The 16,835-nt window shown below is 59.0% G+C and overlaps 1 protein-coding gene across 4 annotated transcripts; it reads left to right on the forward strand.

The window, feature by feature from the left end:
* The first annotated feature begins 3,427 nt into the window (after window positions 1–3,427).
* Samd14 (sterile alpha motif domain containing 14) lies at window positions 3,428–16,704 on the forward strand. 4 transcript variants are annotated; one of them, XM_013077695.3, is made up of 10 exons: window positions 3,428–3,767; window positions 6,592–6,646; window positions 11,477–11,643; window positions 11,955–12,243; window positions 12,684–12,771; window positions 12,855–12,929; window positions 13,009–13,168; window positions 14,201–14,320; window positions 14,399–14,554; window positions 15,161–16,704. In XM_013077695.3, exons 2-10 carry the CDS (start codon window positions 6,604–6,606, stop codon window positions 15,314–15,316), a joined length of 1,254 nt encoding a protein of 417 aa, XP_012933149.1. In that variant the 5' UTR covers window positions 3,428–3,767; window positions 6,592–6,603; the 3' UTR covers window positions 15,317–16,704. The 4 variants fall into 4 exon arrangements, with proteins under 4 accessions (XP_012933149.1, XP_012933147.1, XP_087058478.1 ...); XM_013077693.3 differs by having other exon boundaries at window positions 3,436–3,767; window positions 11,895–12,243; XM_087202352.1 differs by lacking the exon at window positions 3,428–3,767 and adding an exon at window positions 4,344–4,459 and having other exon boundaries at window positions 11,895–12,243.
* Window positions 16,705–16,835: the final 131 nt, after the last annotated feature.

A 16,835-nucleotide genomic window follows, 5' to 3' on the forward strand; every position in this document is an offset into this window, starting at 1 on the left:
GCTGCCTGCTTTCTTGATTCGCTGGAGGGGGAGGGTTCAAGGCTGCCTGAGCCTGAGATCTTCTGCAGGATCCCCTGCCCCTGTCCCCAGCAGGCTACCTCTGCCCGCACTCCCCCAGCATCGCCAATGCTTTCTACTTCTGGTTTCTGGACAGTTCGTGCAGTCCTTTACGTTCCTTTTGCAAGGCCTCTGGAACTCAGGGATAGGTTGGATCTGGAAACTAACCCCAAGTCCCTCGGAGAACTGCACTGATGAGGCGCTCCAGAAGGTTCAGAAGGACCGAAGGTTTCCTGGGGTGGGGGGTGGGGCAGGGCAGCTTTATGCCAGGGCGCTGCAGGCTGTTCCTCTTGGGGCGGCCCTCAGAGGTCTTAAACAGGTCCTGTCCCCTGCTCTGTGCCAGCAGCTCTGACCGCTGCACCCCCAGCCCTAGCGCTAGAGGGTCTGGGGGTGATGCCAGAGCTCAGGACCAGCTCTGGTGGGTCGGAGAGGCGAGGTGTAGGGGGCACAGGAGCTTCCGACAGTGCTCTGGTGCACATGCTGGACAGAAGCCAGCCTGGGTCCTGGGGCTCAGCCCCAAGGGGCTGCTCACCTTCCCCTCCCAGCCACGGGACACTTCAGGGTCACCCTGGGTTCCTAGCACCCTAAGATGAATGGTATCTACCTCAATTCCAGTGACAACTGAAGCTGCACTCCCTTGGGGATGGCTCTGCCACACAGGTCACATTCCTGTCAGGCCGAAGTGTGGCTTCCCGTAACTGCCCCTCCCCAAATTCTAGATCTACATCTCCGGGTCATGTGGTACCTGTACAGTCCTGCCATGCACCTGAGGGTCACCTGGATCCCTAGGGACAGTGGCCATGCCTCTCAGGGCATCTCCAGCCAGTGGGTCATCTTTGGAGTGCTTGGGGACACCAGACAGATCCAGGTGCTGAATCCATGGTCACAGGCCACCAAACACAGGCTGCAGCCCCGTGGTCACTGAATCCCAAGAAGTCCTGAGAAGTGACTCGGATGGGCCTCAGTGAGTGGAGGCAGACATGAACTGAGGGCTTCTGCTGCCATCCAGGTAGAGTCCTGCTGTCCCTAGCTGACCTGGAGTCCAGGGGAGGGGCCTTACACATTGTCCCAGAAGATGGGCCAAGTAGCCCCTCGTGTCTAAGCCTGAGTGTGTTGTGTTGCTGGGGGTGCGGTATACGGCTTTGCTGGGAGTTTCTCAGTCCTGTGTGAGGCTTGTCACCTTAGCTTTCTGTCCCATCCCAGTCCCCATCCCCTACCCAGGTCCCCTGGAGTTTGGAGTTCTCAGGAGCTGAGCAGGTTTCCCACAACCCCAACACTTGCCTTAGGGCAGGGGAATCAGAGAAGGGGGATTTCTCAGCTCCCAGGAGTTTGGGTCTCGCAAGGAACGGGACCTCCCAAGTCCTGTGGCCTAGCAGACTTCCTCCCTGAGTACACACCCCTCTGCTGCCCATCACTGCCTGTATCCCATCATCTCCTGCCCCTTGGGATCTACAGGGTTGCATAATCAATTCCCCACTCCAGCCCACACCTACATTTCAGCACATGCCTGCAAACCACATCCTCTTTTAAAAAGATTTATTTATTTGCGGTACTGGGGGTTGAACCCAGGGCCGTGCACAGGCAAATGCTAGGCAAGTGTTCTACCACAGAGCTACACCTTCAGCCCCCCCGCCTTTAAAAAAAAGTTTTATTTTGAGACAAGATCTGAGTAAGTTGCCCAGACTGGGCTCAGACTTGCAATCCTGCCTCAGCTACCCGAGAAGCTGGGATTACAGGTGTGCGCTGCCACATCCCACAGACCATATATATATATATTTGGTACCGAAGTTCGAACTCAAACCGTATCATCTTTAAAGACCCCAAATATAGCCTTAAATGTTGCCACCAAAGACACCACCCCTTCCCCAGGTCTAGCCAGAACCTGGTGGCTGTCCACAGGTTCTGAGGACCCCCCTCCCCAATCTCACAGATCTCATGGGGTACCCTCCGCCCCTGAGACTATTGATTATGTGCTCACCCACAGTCCGGACCTTCCTTGCTCAACCTGACACTTTTCACAGCCCTTGGCCTGTGGACTCCTTGGGCCACCAGGGAATAGTCTATCCCTGAAACGCCACACCCCTCCCCAGAGCCCTGGACCCTTCTCCATTCACCACTCCCTCCTGAACAACGCGTTGGCCTTCTCTCAAGACTGGTTTCTCCAGGGTAGGAGTGGGGGGGCAAGAGAACATCTTACCTCTAGGGTCATGAGGATGACATTAGGTAACCTGGGAAGTGCTTGGTAGAGTGCAGCACACTCCCAGTCCTGCCAGCTCTGCCAGGCTGCCAGCCCTGCCGTAGGGTAGCTAGCCCTTGGAGATAACGTTATCGCCCCTGGCTGGCCTGCCACCAGGTCCAAGTCTGAGAGCATCCATCCCCACCCCCACCAGCTCCAGGGCTCCCAGCATCCAGCCAAGACCCACCTCCATGCTGGACCCTCCTCTCTCAGTTCTTTGTCCAGCTGGCCCCCAAAGCCAGTCCTACATCTTGCATAGTTCTCAGTCTGATCTCTCATCTTATGATCCCTGATGCCCTCTGTCTCCTGAGGGGGCTCCCTGCTTCCGGCCTGCGCTGCGAAAGCAATCTGTTCCCCAGCCAATCTGTTCCCCAGCGAGGACCCCAGGTTCTTCCTAAATGCAGATCCGAGATCCTCCCTCCTCTGGTAAACTTGTTTTTGTTTTTTAATTTTTACCCTCGGCTGGTAAAGTAACGCAAACCTTGCGGGCGCCTCCCCTGTCTTCCTCTGTGGTCCTCCCACCCCCAAGGCCACACCGCCACCTCTCCCAACCCTGCCGGCTCGGGGAGCCACGCATCTCATTTGGAAATCCTCCCCGTCCCCAGCTCCAGGCCGGGCTAGGAGCCCTCCCCGCGAAGCGTCCTGTGAGTCGGGGCCCCCTACTGGTCTGCACCCCCCTTCCCCCGACCGTTCACCGCGGTCCTCTCCAACCCTGGCACTCCAGCTGGCGTCTCCGGGCATGTTCGTTAAATGAATGAATCAGGTGCCCTCCCAGACCCTGCGGAGGAGCCAGGAGCCCGTGGGTCCCAAAGTGGGGCCGCCTGCCCGGCTGCCCCGCCCCGCCCCGCGCAGACTCGGGGCGCAGCGTCCCCCGCGGCCCCATTAGTAGCTGCGACTCGGTCCCCGGCCGGGCCGCGCTCCCTCCGCCCCCGCCCCTCCGTCCCGGCCGCCCCTCCCCCGGCTCTTTGTCTCGGGGCGCTTGGCCTCCCCGCCGCGCGCCCACCACACAGCCCGGGGACCCCCGCAGACCGGGCGGACGCGACGCCGAGCGCCTCAGCCTGGCGGGCGGGGACTGCGGGGGCGGGGCGGGAGGTGGCGCTCGCGCTCTCCCTCCCGCTCTCCACACACACGCACACACACGCACACACACACACACGCACACGCGCACACACACGCGCGCACGCACACACCGAGCATCCTCCCGTCAGGTCCTCCGGTCCAGCCCCGCCCGCGCCTCCTGCTTCTCCCCGCAAACCTTCGCCCTCGGTCCCGTCCTGTCCGCGCTCCGTACCTTCCCGCCTCGGGGCCCTCCCCGCCGACCCCACCCCCACCCGGCATGGAGCGGCTCGAGCCGGCCCGCAGCCCCCCGCGGCCGGGGTGACGGCCCCTGCCCCTCCCGCCGGGCCCCGCCTCGAGCACCATGGGCCTGAGGGGTTCCCGAGGCGCCGGACGCTGAAGATGACCGAGGCTGGAGGTGAGGGGTGCACTGGGGAGCGGGACCCCGAGGGGGGTTGGATGGAGCCCAGCGACCAGGGTCTTTCTTCCCGATCCCCAGGGGGACCGCACAGGCTGGGGAGCTGGGCTGTCAGGGGAGGGGGCGGGGATAGGATTTGTGTCCCTAATCCCCTCCCTCCCGCCCGGGGAAATTAATGAAAAACTGGTGTGGGGGAAGGGGACGGGGTTTAACTCCTCCTTGCCCGGCGCGGAGTTGGACTGGTGGGGTTGGAGAGAAACTGCTCACCCTCCTGATGCGGGAGAGGGGCCCCCGGAGGATAGATGGCCTGTCCCCCCATCTCCAGGGGGCTTTGACGGGGTGTCCGCGCCAGCAGGCGTGGGGAGAGGCACCGCCTCCCTAACCTACAACCGCTACCACCGACCTCTCGTCCCCCCTTCCCCGCCTTCCCCGGTCACCCCCCTTCCTGGGCCCCTTTCTTTCCTCTTGCTGCAGGGCAGTGGTTCTCCCTCCTCTGCACCGGCCTGCTCAGGGCCAACAGCCCTCTTCCCCAGGCTGCCCTGGCCGGACTCTGGCCGCTCTTTCGTGCTTTCTTCTCTGCTCCTGTGGACCCCGCCAGTCTGTATGGCTGTTGGCTCCTACTCCAGCGGCCTCCCCAGGATGGGCACCTTCTCTTTCTCTCCTTCCTTCCTTCCTTTGGGTCCTAGCTATCTGTGAGCTCACCTGCCTCTGGCCCAGAGAAGGGTCAGGAGTCACGGATGCTCCCCTAGGAGCTGGGTGGGGGGAGTTACCTGGTTGAGTGTGTGTGTGAGTGTGTGTGTGTGTGTGTGTGTGTGTGTGTGTGTTTAAGGGTGGGTTGGCTAATTTTCCAGGGCTCAGTTTGGGAAGGAGAACTTTGGATGGCAAGGGTCTGGCCACCTCCTTGATATGGTGCTCCCCTGGAGTTCCCCATGGGACAGTGTAGGGAGAGTCCCCCAGGCCACACGGAAAGGAGCTGGCCTTTGGAGGAAGGAGAGAAGGCAGTTTGTGCTGAATCAGGATGGTCCAACCAGGGGTGGGAGCTGGAGGCCCCAGCCCGTCCTGGGGGGTACTCGCCAGCCACAAGCGGGTCTCAGTACTGGACTGGGGCCCCTAATGAAGGACACATGGCTGTCCATTCTCTGTGTCTAAGACAGGAGGCACATGGCTGCCTGTGGAGAGTCCCCATTCCATGGGAGAGGCAGTTCCTAACTTCAGGGGGTCCCCTGTCAGAGAGAGAAGATCTATATAGGGGATCAATGGAGGTATCCCAAATTCTCCATTTTCCAGTGGTTGGGAATGGATGGATTTGGAAACGGGAATTGTAGACAAATGGGAGGAAGGAGGGCTACCTAGGACAGCTTTCTGGAGGAAGTGGCAAGGAGGTCCTTGTCAGATAAGGCATTATAACCCAGCGATGGAATTTGGTTCTTTCTAAGGGACATTTTTCCTTTGCATCTGGCCTTTGAGAATGGGAAGAAATATTTAGATCTTGGCCACATGTCTTCAAGAATGGCAGGAGGGTTCTTGGAGGCCCTGAACACCCCACACCTTATTTCCTGCTGGGCCAGGGTAGCCATGGTTGGGGCCGCCCTAATGCTAGCCAGTATGGGCCAACTCCCTTCCCTCCACCCCAGTCTCCTCCGGGCAGTGTCCTGTCCCCCAGGATAGAGCTGAGAGGGAGGAGACCAGGGTCAGGCTAGAGCTCCTCCTCTTAACTCCTGCATCTCAGTTTCCACATCTGTAAAGTGGGGCCACTAAGATTCCAAGCCTGGCCGGCTCACAGTGAGCATATGTCTGCGAAGTAACTGAAGAGGAGGAGTGGATTGTGCGTGACCTCTCTTCAGCTGCATGGATCCCGCTTCCTTACCTGGCCTCCCACCAAACACAGTAACAAAACAGCCCTGTCCCTGCACACCTCTTCCCAGAACATCTCCATGCTTCGGAAGCTTGACTGTCCACTGTTCTGCCTCGAGCACTGCTCCCTCCCTCCCGAATCTGTGTGTTTGTCAAGAACCGTGAGGTCCGTGAGCAGTGAGATCCTAGAACAGTGGCCCTGCTGGTGGTGCCAGCTTCCTGAGCAGCTCATGTTCAGAAAAGCAGGTGGAGAGGGCCCCATGAGGCAGGGTGGGGAGGGCAGAGGAGGGGCAGGATTGGATGACAGGCAGGCGAAAGGTGGATGGAGAATGGAGAGCTGCAAAGGTGGTGTGTAGACGGATGGTGGGAGATTATGGATGGAGGGCTGGATATTGGATGGATGCATGGACAGACAGACAGATGGAGGGGGTGGATGGGTGGACAGATAGGTGAATGGATAGATGGATGAGTAAATAAATGGGTAGGTGGATGGATGGGTGGAAGAGCCTGTATTTGACATTAACCTGCTATGTGATCTCGGCCAGCCACTCCCTCCTCTGTTTCTGTGCTTGTAAAATGAGAGGATTGAATTTAATAATCTCCGTGATTTCCCGAGACTTGATGTTGGACAGTTTATGATGACTGAAAGCTATTAGGGGGTGCTAATGATGGAGAGGCCCGAGACGGCTGGGTGTGAAGTCAACAGCTGATTGGCTCCAGCCAGCACTCAGGGCTCTGCTGTGTCTCTGCCCTGGACTGGCTTCAGCCCAGCCTTCTGCCTCAGCCTCCTGCCCAGCACCTTCCAGTCTGGGGGAAGAGCCAGGTGGCTTCTCCTTCCGGGGCAGCAGGAAGGGTTTTAGGGAAGGTAAGGGACAGTGGGCCAGGAGCAGGAAGCCCTGGGCCCCTCTCCAGACTCAACCAACTTGAACTTATCCAGTGTCTGTCTGTCTGTCTCTCTCTCTCCTCTCAGCTCACTTGAGTCATGGCTTCTTCAAAGCTCCGAGACCCCGCCGATGAGGTTTTTGGTAAGTTCTTGTGGTTCTGTCTATAGCATAGACAGAGCCATACAGCACATCCTCCCAACACCCTGGGCCCTAAATAGAGAAAAGCAGACTTGGGCAGGGTGGGCTCCTGCGTGTGTGTGTGTGTGTGTGTGTGTGTGTGTGTGTGTGTGTGTAAGAAGCCCACTTTACACACAAGGAGTGTAGGGGGCAGAGTGCTGAAGTGGTTTGCTTTAAAGATCACATGGCAATAGTCAGATGTGGTGGCGCATGCCTATACTCCCCACACTCAGGAGGCTGAGGCAGGAGGATTGTCTCCAGTTTGAGGCCAGCCTGTGCTACAAAGTGAGTTCAAGGCCAGCCCGAATTACATAGCGAGACTATGACTCAAAAACAACAAAAAAGATCACATGGCAAGTTAGTGGCCAAGCTGGAACCTCAGACTGCTCGACTCCCTGCTCCTACCCCCTGTACTGTACGCCTGTCTACTCCAACCAGACGCCACACGAGACCTCCCAGTCTCATACAGGAGGGCGCAGAACCTCACCCTACATGGCTGCGCAGCACACACTCTGCCTCCGGGCCCCAGGCCAGCCCTTGACGCACACTGGTGTGGACGACTCGCCTCGCCACCCGGGCCGTCAGGGGGACCCAGCGGGGCAGAGCTCCCAGCAGGCACTGGGCCAGAAGGCGGCTGGGCTTGGCTGCAGGGAGGACTCCCGGGAGGTGTGCAGTCTGGAGGGCTCTTGTGCCTCAGCGCCCTGGCACCCTTCTCTCTCTGTCTCCACCTTCCTCTGTCCTCTTCCTCCCTGCCGCGCCAGGACCCCCACCCACCCTAGCTCGCTGGTGCTCCCAAGGCCTCAGCTCCAGCCCAGGCCCTCCCTGACCCTGGCCTGACAGGCGAGCTCTGCCTTCGCTGGGCTTTTCTGCCTCCACTCCCCATACTCCCTACCCTCTGCTCCCACCCAACCCTTTTTGTTTTCCTCTTCTTTGCTGAGGTAGCTGAGCTCTGCTTCCTGATGTGAAAAGCGATTAAATATTCATTACTTCCACTGCCCAGGGCCTAGAGAGGGAGGAAGAGGGGGAGAAAGGAGGAGGAGGAGGAGGAGCAGAGAACAGGGAAGAGATGGAAAAGGGATGGAGGGGCTGGTGGCCCAGAAACCCAGAGAGGCCGCCCCACCTTGCCTCAAGGCCCCAAGCCCTCTGGAGCCCCTGTGCCCTCCGCCTTCTCCACCTTAAGATGCCTGCATGGCCCAGAGTTGGGAGCAGAGGGTCTTTCTCCCAGGTACAAGTTGCCTGAGTGCCAGGAGAACAGAGGATTCAAGAGACCTGGACACCATCCTAACTCCCTCTGCACCCAGACCAGGCCTTTCCTCTCTGAGCTTCAGTTTCCCACCCATGAAATGAAGGTTTGGACTCAGAGTCACTCCCGTCTCTACTTCAGAAAGGATATCCCACCAGGCGTCATGGTCAACTGTGATCCCAGCACTCAGGAGGCTGAGGCAGGAGGATCACCGCAAGTTCAAGGCTGGCCTGGGCTATGTAGTGAGTTCAAGGCCCGCCTGAACTACATAGTGAGACCTTGTCTCAAAAGAAGAGAGAGAGAGGGGCCGGAGATTTAGTTCAGTGGCACCGAGCCTGCCTCGAAAGTGCAAGGTCCTGAGTTCAATCCCCAGTACCCTCCCCCCCCAAAAAAGAGAGAGGGAGAAAGAATACACGGATGTAGCATGCATGGTGGCTACAAACAAGCCAGGCTGCCCGTCTGTAACCCAGGCAAGCTCTTACCAACTGTGTCCCCTTGAGTACATGAGGGCTGCCCTGCGGCTTCCTGGAGTCCCTCACTCCTTGGGTTCCAGAAGGTTTCGATGAGCTGCGTAGTGATTGTGCAGACCCGGGGCAGCACCCAGCACCTGAGAGCACAGCAGCTCTCACTGCTCTGCAGTTCGGCTCAGTCCTCAGTCTCTGCTGCTTCCAGGCAGGGCCCAGAGGTTCTGTGCCTGGGACCTGGGAAAGGAGGGCCCCCACCCCCCAGCTCAGCCCTGGGGGTGAAAACACTGAAGTGAAGCAGGGGCTGCTCAGGGACCAGTGTGCAGCCTGGGTCCCGGACTGCAGCTCCCCCAGCCAGCAAAGCCTCGAAGAGCTCCTGGCATGAGCTGCACTCTGAGCCAGGGAGAGCTTGATGCTTGGGATGGCAGCTGCTGGCAGAGGCCTGAGCCGGGACAGTTCAGTCCAGATGGAGGGGACAGGCCAGGTTCCTTTGGGGAAGCCCAATCAATAGAGATCTGTTCTGCCATTCAAATAGTATTTACTATCACTGTGTGCCTGGCACTGTCCTGTGCCAGTGGTGGGGAACAAAAAGGCTGTCCACATGGAGCTGATATTCTAATGGATGGAAAAAACTAGTAATTTGAGTGTGTATTCTTCATGCTGGAGGATGATGAATGATGTAGGAAAAATAGGAGTGGGGCTCTGGAAGGTGTTAGAAATTGAGAAGTCAGAGAGGGCCTCATTTGAGCAAAAACCTGAGGAACTGGGTGAGAGAATCACTCGGGAATCTGGCAGGATCCTTCTAGGAAGGCAAAAGAGCATTTGCAAAGGCCCTGGGGTCCAGGGTTCATGGGATGGAGAGAAGCAGCATCTCAGAGAGGTGAGGGGAGCACAGAACAAGTCTGAGAGGCTGCTGGGAAAACTATGGCTCTTGCTCCATGGGGGATGGAATCACCAGAGGGTACAGGGTGGGGGAGTGACAGAGCTGACATGTTGCATTAGGATCACTCTGACTGCTGCTGCTATACTGAAAATAAGACTGCATGGGGAAGGGAGGAGGTAGGAAGACCAGCTGGAGGCTTTGTGTAGTCATGGAGGAAAGAGGATGCTGACCTGGGCCAGGGAGGCCGTGGGTTCTCTGCCCCACATGCGGACATGAATATGAGCGTGGGCATGTGCGGAAGCAGTAGTTCGTCTCGGGAAACCCTCAGACGTGCGCGGCCGCAGGAGTGGAGCACAAGAGTTCTCTGTCACCCCGCCTCCACCATGCCAGTCCGGGGCAGTCTTTCTCCTCTACCCACTTCTACCCCCATGGCCCTGGATTATTTTGAACTTAATCCAAAACATCATATCACTTCCGCATAAATATTCCAGGGCACCTAGTTATATTTTGAAAGTGGAGCTGAGGAATAGTGGCTGGATCAGGCTCCAAGGTGCGAATGACATCGAGGATGACCCCCCCAGGGGTATGGCCTGAGCCACTGCAAGATGGGGTTGCTGTTCTCATGGATGGGGAGGCGGAGGCCAGGCGTCCAACGTGGGCTTGGAAGTGGAAGATGCCTGGTGGCATCCAAGCACAGGTGCCAAGAGGATAATTGGACACAGGAGTTAGCAGACATCTGGCTCTGGTAACTTCGGCACACAGTGGGCCTTTTAGTGAGCTGAGGAAGAGAGGAGGAGTGTCTTCAAGGCAAGACAACGGGCTTGGGTTTGTCTTTTTGAGACAGCTTGCTAAGGCCTCACACTTGCAATCCTCCTGCCTCAGCCTCCTGAGGATTATAGGCATGTGTCACCACACTTGGCTGATGGGTTCCTTTTTTGTTTGTTTTGCTTGGTTTTTTTTTTTTGGTACCGGGGATAAAACTCAGGTCCTTTCGCTTGCGAGGCAGGCGGCGGAACCACTGAGCTAAATCCCTGGCCACGTTTTGCTTATTTTTTGAGACAGGGTCTCGATGTATAGTTCAGGTTGGCCTTGAACTCACTATGTAGCCCAGGCTGACCTCAAACTCGAGGTGATCCTCCTGCCTCAGCCTCCTGAGTGTTGGGATTACAGGTGTGCACCGCCAGTCCCATCTGATGTACTACTTTTTTGTTTTGTTTTGTTTTGTTTTTGGTGCCGGGGATTGAACTTGGGTCCTTGCGCTTGCGCAGCAGGCGCCGAAACCACTGAGCTAAATCCCCAGCCCGATAGATTACTTTTGATGGGTTGAATCTGAGGTGTCTGGAGGCCTTCAACCAACCAAGTTCCCTCAGGGGAGGGGACAGGACTGGAAATAGACATAAGTGATCATTAAGCCACGGGTGACTTCAGCGGTGTCTACAGACAAGAGGGGAATAAGCAAGGCAGGTTGGGCATGAGGGGATGGGATAGGGTAAGGAGGAATGGCCTTGACCCATCCTAAGGCCCACAAGAATCTTTCTTGTTTGGAGACCCCAGGCCCAAGGTCAGGGTCAGTACAGGGTGAGGCCATTCCCAGGGAGGGCACAGGAAACGTGAAAACTCTGACCCGGAAGTGGTGCTCTGCAGGATCCATGGGGTTCACCTACTCTTCCTTCGAGGTGTCATGCGGGAACTAGCTCAGGACCACAGACCCCAGCATGGCAGGGGCAGGCTTCAAATGCCCGGGGGACTTCTTCCTGCCACTGCCATTGCCACTGGCCCGTGGGGTCTCTCTGCCTTTCCACTGCAGCCCCCATGTGCTCAGTGCTGCTAACCCTGAATGTGGCACAGCAAGACACAAGACAGTGTCCCCAGCAGGGCCAGTTGCTGGAATTAGACCAGCCAGGCTCCAATCCCAGGCTACTTCTGGCTGACAGCTTTGGTCAAGGGACCTGACCTCTCTGAGCCATTGTCACTGTGGTCACTGCAGCCTGGTCCCCCAGGCCTTCTTCTCATGGAGCCTCCTCCTAGCACCCCTGGAGGTGCTGCCCTGCTTCCCTCCTTCCTCCCTCATTTGCAGAGTCCTATCCATACGTTAGGACCCAGACGGGGGTTTGAGCTGCAGACAGGGTGGTCTGTGCTGTGTCCATGAGCTGCCCTGGCCGGTCCCCAGCCTGTGGTCTCTGCCCCCTTCATCCCGTTTGCAGACCTGGACTTGGCTGTGCCAGAGACCGCCAGACTGGACAGCAGTTTACACAAGGCCCGGGCCCAGCTACTGGCCAAGGGCCGGAGACACCGGCCCTCCCGCTCCAGGCTTCGGGACAGCGCCAGCTCTGCTGAGGATGGCGAAGGCTCCGATGGGCCCGGAGGCAAGGTGGGGACAGCACTCACGCATGCACGCGCACACACACACACCCCTCCAGCTCCTGGATCATCTCTGTACCCAAGCATCTGACAGAAATGCTACCAAACTCTGGCCCACACTACCTTTCTGAGGAAGGTAATACCCTATCTTACAGACAGGAAGCTAAGGCAGGAGGGCTCAGTACCAATCATACTCTAATTAGAAAGTGAAGCAGGCAGACCTCACCTCAGTCCTGGGACACGCGGAAACCCTCCCTGCAGGCCCCAGGAGGTCCCAGACGTGCTCGTCTCGGGTGCAGCGGACAGTGTGCCCTCCCCCAGGTGACGGACGGCTGCGGGAGCCCTCTGCACCGGCTGCGCTCGCCTCTGCACGCGGGTCCGGGCTCCCCGGCCGGCGGCTCTTTCTGCCTGGAGCCTCCGGGGTTGCGCCGCAGCCTGGACGAGGACGAGCCACCGCCCTCGCCGCTCGCGCGCTACCGGCCCCTGCACAACGCCGCGTCGCACGAGGGCCTGGCCGGCGCCTCGGGGTCGCCGCCACGCTCCGCGCCCTCCTCCGACAGCTCCCCGAGCTTCGTGCGCCGCCACCCGCGCGCCGAGCCACACAGCGAAGGTGAGCGCGACGTCCCCTGCCGGCACGCGCCGGGACTGCAGGGCCCTGCGCTCGTTTAAAGACGCGGGCTCCTGTGCCAGGTGCTGCTGGGTTGCTGGTCGTAAATAGAGGCGCCCTGTCCTCTTGGTTTAGGAGAGAAACAACCAGAATAAAATTAACAGTAAGTAGTAGTGATCCCTGCGATTTGAGTTTGTGAAGTGCTTTACAGTTTGTAAAAGGCTCTCCTGAGCATCGCATTAGGTACCACAAAAGGGGCAAGTGTTATTTTCCTCATATTCGAGGGGAAGGAAGCTTAGAGAGGGAACACGACATATCCTAGGTCACACAGCTAGTGAAGGGCACCAGAGCCAGACTGCCTAATTCTGTCAAGAGAATTCCTACCCCCTCGTCTCCCCAGCAAGCCACCACTTGGGATATTTCCTTCCCTCTCTCCCCCGAAGATGACAGCCGGGACACCAGCCCTCCTGAGCCCGCCAGCCCCACTATCAGCCTGGATAAGAAGACTCGCCGGAAGTTCCTGGACCTGGGGTAAGTGGAGGACACAGGGCTCAGAGCTGCAGGGGTGAGGGTGGCACCGTGGGCAACTGGGCCCACTTCCCTCCCTCCCACAGGGTCACCCTCCGCCGGGCCTCCACTGGCAAGAGCCGGAAGGAGAAGGGCAGCAACCGCCTGTCCATGGGCAGCAGGTGAGAGGTGCCCCGGCAGCCCTTCCTGGCCTCCACTGACCCCGGGTGCCCACACCCATGCATGACGCTCTCTCCACAGGGAGTCAGTGGAGGGCTCCGGCAGGTCAGGGGGTTCACCGTTCCTGCCTTTTTCCTGGTTCACGGACAGCGGCAAGGGCACAGCATCCTCAGGCAGCACCACCTCCCCAGCCTGCTCCCCAAAACACGAGGGCTTCAGCCCTAAGAAGTCAGCCTCCCAGGTAAGCCTGGGACTTTCTTGTACCCCAACTGGCCCCTAGACTCCGGTGACATGAGGACACGCTTCCTGCTGTGGTCCAGGCCTCCCTGCTGTCCCTTTGTTCATCCATGGAGCCACTCAGAGATCCACTACTTCATCCATCCTCCGAATTCATTCATTCTTCTGCTTACTCATTCATATTCTGAGGAATTCATTCATTCCTGGACTCATTCATTGCCTGCTCCATTCCAGCCTCATCTCTGAATGCTGATGCCCCTACCATTCACTCAGCCTGTGTCTCCAGGCCTGACAGCTAACTGTTCTGTCGGGCTCAGTTCTGAGGCCTCAGCTTGTTAAGGGCCAGGCACCTGCCTGGTGGGTGAAGCTTCAGAAATAGAGATGCATAGGGCCCCAGCACCATGCCCTGAAAGCTCACAGCCCTGTGATGTAAGACAGAGGAACTGAGGCAGTGCCTGTGCACACAGCACTCGACAGTGTATAAAGCCCCCGATACTTGTTTTTGCTTTAACGGTGAGGCAGGGAGGCAGGCATCCTCCTCCCCATTGGGCAGATGAGCAGGTGAAGGTCCAGAAATAAGGGATTTACCCAGGACTCATCCACACACCTCCTCTGTCTCTCACTCTTCCTTCCCCTGTGCTGGGCCCTGGGGACACCATGGCCATCAAGACACAGCCCAGTGAGGGCAAATGCCAGCTGGGGAGCTAGAGGCCAGGTGGGAGGCTCATACCTGGGACACCTGGCCCAGCCTGGGGGAATCCCAGTAGGCTGCGTGTAGGAAGCAGCACCTTTCGCCAGATTCTGTCTGGCTTAGTTATAGCCCCGAGTCTTCTGTATGGTTGCCTACCTTCAGGTCCTAATGCCTCACACAAGTCACCATGGCCTGTGCCTGTGTCCTAGCAGCTCCAAGCTCCTGGACAGGGGCACCCAGCAAATTTGGGGCTTAGGCTAGGACTTTGGCCCCCACCTCTGTGGGGTGGATTCAGCTGCAGAGGGCTCCCTTGGCTTAGGGGTAAACTCGAACCTTCCCATCCAGGAATCCACCCTGAGTGACGACTCCACACCACCTAGCAGCAGCCCCAAGATCCCAAGCGAACCTCAAGAGGAAGTCAAGTGCTCCTACCCCTACCACACCCTGTCCCAGTCTTCAGATGAGGTGAGCAGAGCTGGCCTGAGTACCCCGGGGGGGCCGGTGGGCAGGCCGAGCCCCCTCAGTCCTGTGGTCTCTGCCCAGTTCCTAGATGAGCCCCTCCCTGCTGTCCAGCACTGGACCAGCCAGCAGGTGGGCCAGTGGCTGCAGAGCCTGAGCCTGGAGCAGTATGCTGCCGAATTCGCTGCCCGGCAGGTGGACGGGCCGCAGCTGCTGCAGCTGGACGGAAGCAAACTGAAGGTAGGTCAAAGTGCAAGGTCATGACCCAGCAGGAGCTGAGGCAACCTTCAGGATCGGGGACCCTCATCCTGACCTTCACCTGCCAGCCCAGCATCCTTGGCTGGCCTTTCCACCCCATCTCTAGTCATTGCCCGGACCTGTGACCTCTAGGCAAGGTCGTTGTCCAATTTTTGCCCTTTCACTGGGGACCCCAATCCAACCTGAATCTCAAGCCCCCCACCCAATCTGAGCTCTGCTCCAGGCTGACCTTGTCCTTCAGGACTGAGTAAGTTTCCCAGGGACATCTCCCGCCCCCAACCCTGGGTTGGTTGACTCTGATTCTCGTCAGAGGAGCTGGTAGCAGTGTGTCACAGACAGGGTAGAGGGGTGGCCTCTGATCTCTGCTGGGTTTCCTGGCTGGTCTCCTGCTCAGCCCTCTTGTCCTCCAGCCACTCGCTCTCCAGATCTGGGCAGGGCAGCTCACTGTGTGGGAGCAGAAAGAGGCCACACTTCTGGGAGGACCTCAAGGCTCTGCAGGGAGCATTGAGGGCAGAGAAGAACCAGTTTGGCAGGGCTGGGCAGAGGGTTCGGGTGAGCTTCCCTCCCCACCCTGGGATTCCTCCCCAGAGCCTGGGCCTCAGCAATGCGCATGACCGGGCACTGGTGAAGCGGAAGCTGAAGGAGCTGGCGGCAGCCGCGGAGAAGGAGCGCAAGGCGCAGGAGAAGGCAGCCCGGCAGCGAGACAAGCTTCGGCGGCGTGAGCAGGAGGCCAAGAAGAGCTAGGGGTGGGCAGGGCACGCAGCACTGGGCACGGCACCCCCTGCTCGGCTCAGCTCGGCAGGCGCAGGCCTCACCAGGGAGGCTGGGCCTGGGCCGGGCTTGGGCTGGCCTGGCCTGGCCCACATTCTCGGGGCACGTGCTCCTCTCCCCGTCTGGACCCAGAGTCCCCCGGAGGGAGACCCCAGGGGGAGGGCCCGAAATAAACCCGATTTCCAGGACTTGCTTGGCACAGAGCTCCTGGGGGAGCCAGAGGAAGGGGAGAGGCAGAGAGGCCCAGGCTGAAGCAAGCCTGAGTGCCCGCGGGTCCAGCTGACCCTCTGCCTCCAGCCAGGGTGGCGCTGGGCCAGACATGAGCTGCAGCACTTGCCTGCCTGTGCCCTAGGGGTCCTGGGACAGGCCAGGGGCCGCAGGCTCCAAGAAGGCCGGGCGTCTTGGCAGGGGTAGGTGAGAGAGCTGTATCCCTCTGAGGTGGCTGCGGGGTTCACTGGGCACTGTAGCTAGTCACAGCCAGGGTAGAGTCCCAACCAGCTCCTCCACGGGACAGCAGAGAGCAGCAGGGGGTGTCGGGGAGGGGTCCAGCCTCTGGGGACCTCTGGAGGGACAGGAGGCCAAAGACCCTTTCCCGGTCCTGCGGGTCCCTGTGGGTGGGATGGCGCGCCCCCCCACACACACTGCCCTCCTGGAAGGGCTGTTTGGCACTTCTTTGACCTGCTGAGCCAGGTCCCGCTTCTCCTGCTCCCGCAGAGTGCTCCTGAGCCCTCTCTGGGGACACAGCAAATGAGGGAGCTGGAGGGGACAGAGGGGTCCCCTCCCCACCAGCCTTCACCCCAGCCAGGCAGAGGCAAAATCTGGGGTGTCACCTAGTAGCTACTGGATTGGAGGGGCTCATTGGCTGTCCCCCATCTGCCCAGGCCACTGTTCAGCCTTAGTGCAGGCTCTGGCTCCCTAGCAGAGGGTAGAATTTACCATCAGCCTGGGGATGGCATCTGTCCTTTTTAGGAGATGGCCAGAGACAGCGCCCAGGGCTGTGCTGACTAGCTGCTAGCTCCATTTCCGGGGACACTGGTCAGTCGCTGGTGGGGCCTGGGGGCTTCTGATAGGAGCCCTGTCCACCCCTCCCATGTGCTGGAGCAGTAGGCAGGATCAATGCATGCGGACACATTCCTTCCTGCCCAGGGCTGTGGCTTAGGGCCAGGCTCTGTCCCTGAGATCAGCCCTTTTTTCCCCTTGGCCATCTGTGCAGAGAGAGGGACTTCAAAGGGACATTAAGATACAGAGCATGGCACCATTGGGCCTGGCGGGGAGGCTGGTCAGGAGCCATAGTAGGTGCCCACCTGCATGTGGGGGGAGGCAGTCCTCAGTTTCTCTCAATAAACACTTACGATGTGCCAGTGGCATTTCTGTCTGCCCCAGCTGGGGGGTCGGGCAGGGACACGGGGACTAAAGGGCTCTGAGAGTATTGGGGCCACAGGCCTGTCCCTGGTGCTGGGCAGTCAGGCATCCTGAGTGTGTGGCTCTGCCT

This window comes from Heterocephalus glaber, unplaced genomic scaffold (assembly GCF_053883595.1).
Source record: "Heterocephalus glaber isolate CG9 unplaced genomic scaffold, H.glaber_assembly_v1.0 deba00001773, whole genome shotgun sequence".
Taxonomy (NCBI): domain Eukaryota; kingdom Metazoa; phylum Chordata; class Mammalia; order Rodentia; family Bathyergidae; genus Heterocephalus; species Heterocephalus glaber.